Source organism: Sipha flava, unplaced genomic scaffold (genome assembly GCF_003268045.1).
Source record: "Sipha flava isolate LNK unplaced genomic scaffold, YSA_version1 19589_pilon_pilon, whole genome shotgun sequence".
Classification (NCBI taxonomy): Eukaryota; Metazoa; Arthropoda; class Insecta; order Hemiptera; family Aphididae; genus Sipha; species Sipha flava.
The window spans coordinates 1-4,550 of record NW_020272761.1 but is presented as its reverse complement, the minus strand read 5'-3'; the positions used below and the strand labels follow the sequence as shown (position 1 = coordinate 4,550).

General features: G+C 23.2%; 1 protein-coding gene across 1 annotated transcript; it reads left to right on the top strand.

The window, feature by feature from the left end:
• Positions 1 to 6: 6 nt before the first annotated feature.
• Positions 7 to 4,212, top strand: LOC112681711 (protein PF14_0175-like). The gene has a single exon (XM_025551995.1). The coding sequence runs from the start codon at positions 40 to 42 to the stop codon at positions 4,108 to 4,110; it is 4,071 nt and encodes a 1,356-aa protein (XP_025407780.1). The 5' UTR covers positions 7 to 39; the 3' UTR covers positions 4,111 to 4,212.
• Positions 4,213 to 4,550: the final 338 nt, after the last annotated feature.

Here is a 4,550-nt window from a genome sequence, read left to right as displayed (position 1 = left end):
TCAATAAAATTAGTAAATGATAACAACACTAAAAATGTGATGAAACCTATAGAAAAAAAAGATACTGATAATTCATCAAGTGATTCTGAATATTCAGATGAAATTAAACATAATACTTTCTCAAAAACTCACAATATATTTACTACATCACCATTATTTCAAGGTAAGGGAAGAGATTCCAAAGATGAACAAGACAACTCTTCCATGAAATATTTATCTTTGATTGAATCCACGAATGAAGAAAATGCTAAAAATGATCATAAGAAAAAGGAAAAAGAGGATAATGATAATTCTTCATGTGATTCAGAATCTTCATATGAAACAAAACTTATTCATACATTGGACAATAGAACACACATAAATGGTCCATTATTTAGCTCAACTCCTAATTCTGATCATACTATTAATAATATTGGCTTAGGCAGAAACAAACTACAAGAACAACTACGTAAACATTTAGCCAAGAATAAAATTACTAAACAAAAGTCTTTTGATTCTGTTAAATCACCTAGTAAGTTGATTAAGGATAATCATTCTCAATATAATAATATTACGAAAGACATTAAAATTGATGAAAATGAATCCAATATAACTGCTACATTGGTTGATAATAATCAAAATATAGATATTATGGATAATATGAAGTTACAAAATAATATGCAAAGTGATTCTGTTATTAATAGCAATAATTTAAAAAAAAAGAAATTTTCAATTAATAACTCTATTAAATGTTCACCTATAAAATTAAAAAAATCAACAAAAAAAAATCAAAATTCTAACGTGTCAGTTGGTACAATTTTAAATTATTTTAGTCCAGATAAAGATAAATGTACAACTAATGTTACAAAGAATAACTTGTCTATTGATTGTAACGCTGATCATGTGAAAAATAATGAGGTAAAAAATACTATGTACAAGCAAGAAAAACACGATTCAATTAGTCCGGGTAATACTGACCCAGATAAACTTAATAATTTCAAAAGCCCATGTAAACCAATAGTTAAATTTTTGTCTAAAATGACATTAAATACTAAAAATTTTTCTCCTAAAAATAAAGATATAATAGTAGATAGTAAAAACAAAATTGAAAATAAATTACTTCAAAACAAATCAAATATTAAATTATCATTGATATCCGATTCAGAATGTAGTAATAGTGATATTGAAGATGATGTACGATCAATAATAGATTTTGAACATGAAACTAATTGTAATAAGCAAATTCAAAATAAAAAAGTAGATAATATACCTGTTTTAACAAAAAGCAACAGAAGTATACAATATGCAAGCAGTTCTGATGATGAAATTTACACTAAACTTCGACAAAATATATCTAAAATAGAAAATAAAACAATAACATGCGAACAAATAAAAAATCAACCATTTCATGAAATGTATTCTAGTGATGATACATCTGTATCATCTTCAAAATCGCTCCAATTAAATACAACAAAAATCAATTCTATTAACACATTTGAAACTCACAGATGTAACATAATTAATAACAAATTTTTAAATGAAAAACAAAATAAAGTATCAATGGTAAATGAAGAGTCTACAAATCTTCAATCATCAAAATGTACTAATGATAAAAGTAAATTATTACCAAATATTAGTTGTGAAAAAAATAATAAAATTGATTTGATCAAACGCATTTTAAATGAAGGCTCTAGTAGCAATGATGAAATCAATAGTAAACCTCTTCAAATTATTACTAATGAAATTGAAAAACCAAATATAAATGATACTAGACAAATATCAACTTCAAATGTTTTAAAATTAAATGAGAATACTAAAACAGAATTAAATAAAGATATTGTAAATCCTTTTATTGAATCCCATACACAAAATATAAGCTCAATTTCAGTAGATGATGCATCCAATTTTAAGTCAACAAAGGATAAAACAAAAACATATAAACCAATTAAAAATCAACAATTTCATGAATTGCATTCTAGTGATGATGAAAGTGTTTCTTCATTTAAACTTCATGGTACATCTTTAAAAACGCTTCAGTCAAATACATTAAAAGTCAATTATGTTAATGAGATCAATACTGAGAACTGTAACATAATGAGTGACAAACTTTTAAACAAAAATTCATTAAAAAAACAATATAAAACACTACCGGTTAATGAAGAGTCTACAATTCTCCAATCACCAAAATTCAGTGATGATAAAAGTAAATTATTATCAAATATAATGAATTGTGAAAATAATAGTAAAATTGATTTGATTAAAAAAATTTTAGAAGATTCTAGTAGTGATAATGATATTAATTTAAAACCTTCTCAAATTAAAATTCCAGATAAAAGTGAAATAAATAAAAGTTGTTCTAACCAAATGCCAACTTCAAGTGTCTTAAAATTAAATGACAATACTAAGGTCTTAAATGAAAACATTGTTAATCCATTTATTAAATTTTATACAAAAAATACAAGCTCAAGTTCAGAAGAAGATGGATCCATTATTAAGTTGACAAAATCAAAAAAAAATTATTCTTCAAAAAAAAAGATTGTACCATCAGTAAAACAAGAAGAGGACCATAAAAATGTTTTAATTAATCAATTATTGAGTTCAATAAAACATAAAGAAAAAAAGCCCAAAAAGAAATTCTTTTCTGAACAAATTAATTGTAATGCTTCTTTGTGTAGAAAACCTGCCAAAAGTAAGGAATCAAAAGAAGATGAATTAAAAGTTAAAACTAAAAGTAAAAAAGATGTTTTAAAAAAAGTAATAACCCCTGTTGGAGAATCAAAATCAAATAAATTGACTCTAGATAATACCCCAAATAATATTATGTTACCTTCAAAAATATACATTTCTTCCAATGATGGTACTGATGACGAAATTGATTTGATAAAAAAAATGATGAAAAGTCGAAAATTAAAAATAAAAAATGATAGATCAGAGTCAATTTTTTCAAATAATATACTTACAAAACCAGATAAGATAAATGCAACTTCAGAAAAAACAAATAGAAATTTTAAATCTTGTAAGACACCAACAATTTTAACAAATGAATTAATCAGTAACAATACAAAACTAAAGAAAAAGAGACCCATAGAGAGCAAAGATCTACTTTTAAACAGTATATTAAATTCCTTAGGAAGTTCTTCAGATCATTATCCTCCAACTAAAAAGAAAAAAAAAAATGAAATAATTCAATTAACTGATGAATTTAAAGATGATTATTCTGAAAAAAGCTTATCAAAGTCTAAAAAAAAGAAAAAAGATCATAATTTAGTTATTGAAATAAATGAAAAGAACTCTGGTCAACTTTTGTCTATGTCCAAAAAGAAGAAGAAAAATCTTGATTTAGTTTTTGAAGTAAATGATAAAACAAAAAATAAAATCTCCAATGAAAGTATAGCAAAGTCTAAAACAAAGAAAAAAAATCATAATTTAGTTATTGAAATAAATGATGAATTTAAAGAAAAGAACTCTGGTCAACATTTGTCTATGTCCAAGAAGAAGAAAAATCATGATTTAGTTTTCGAAGTAAATGATAAAACAAAAAATAAAATCTCCAATGAAAGTATAGCAAAGTCTAAATCAAAGAAAAAAGATCATAACTTAGCTATTGAAATAAATGATACATTAAAAGATAAAATCTCTGATCCAAGTTTAGCCAAGTTCAAGAAGAAGAAAAAAAACCACTCTTTAGTTATTGAAACAAACGATGAATCAAAAGATAAAACCTCTGATCAAAAAGCATCCAAGTCTAAGAAAAGAAAAAAAAATCAAAACTTGGTTATTGATACGAATGATGAATTAATTGATAAAAACGTATTTGAATTGAAAAAAAAGAAAAAGGAGAAAACCAAAAATAGTAATTATGATATACTTGTAAAAGAAAATAAAAGTCAATGTTATGATTCCCCTGCTATATCCCACAATGAATTAATAAGAGAAGAAAATTTACCTATAGATGTAACAAAAAAGAAAAAAAAAAAGAAGGAAGTTAAAAAAGATTCATTACTATCTGATACTCAGAATCCTTCAATTACTGACATATTAAGTACATTTGAAGTAGAGTTGGAAGATCGAAATTTAAATAGTCAGAAAGAAAAAAAGAAAAAGAAAAAAAAAAAATTTTGTAAATGTTAATAGTTAAATGTCCCAATAATTTTTATTTAAATAGGGTATAATTGTTTTTAAAGAGAATCAAGAATGACAATGATTTACTAGATTTTATTTGTATGTACTATAATTTTGAGTATTTTTATTTAAACTTTATTATTTTTTACAATAAAAATAAAGAATTATTTATTTTATGTATATAAATAATGTATGTTACTACGTTATGTAAAATTATAATTTTAATCAGTTTATATACAATTACTATTTTATTGTAAACTTAAATGATTTGGAAATTATATGTTTAAATGAGAAAAGTTTAATTATTTAGTTTACATTGTGAAAATATTTTTTTATAGTTATCATTTTTTTTAAGCTAACCATTACAAAAATAATTGGTAAAATATTTTATTCTACTTTTTTAAAAAAATGTACATTTACATAACACAAAATTTATTATAAAAATAAAA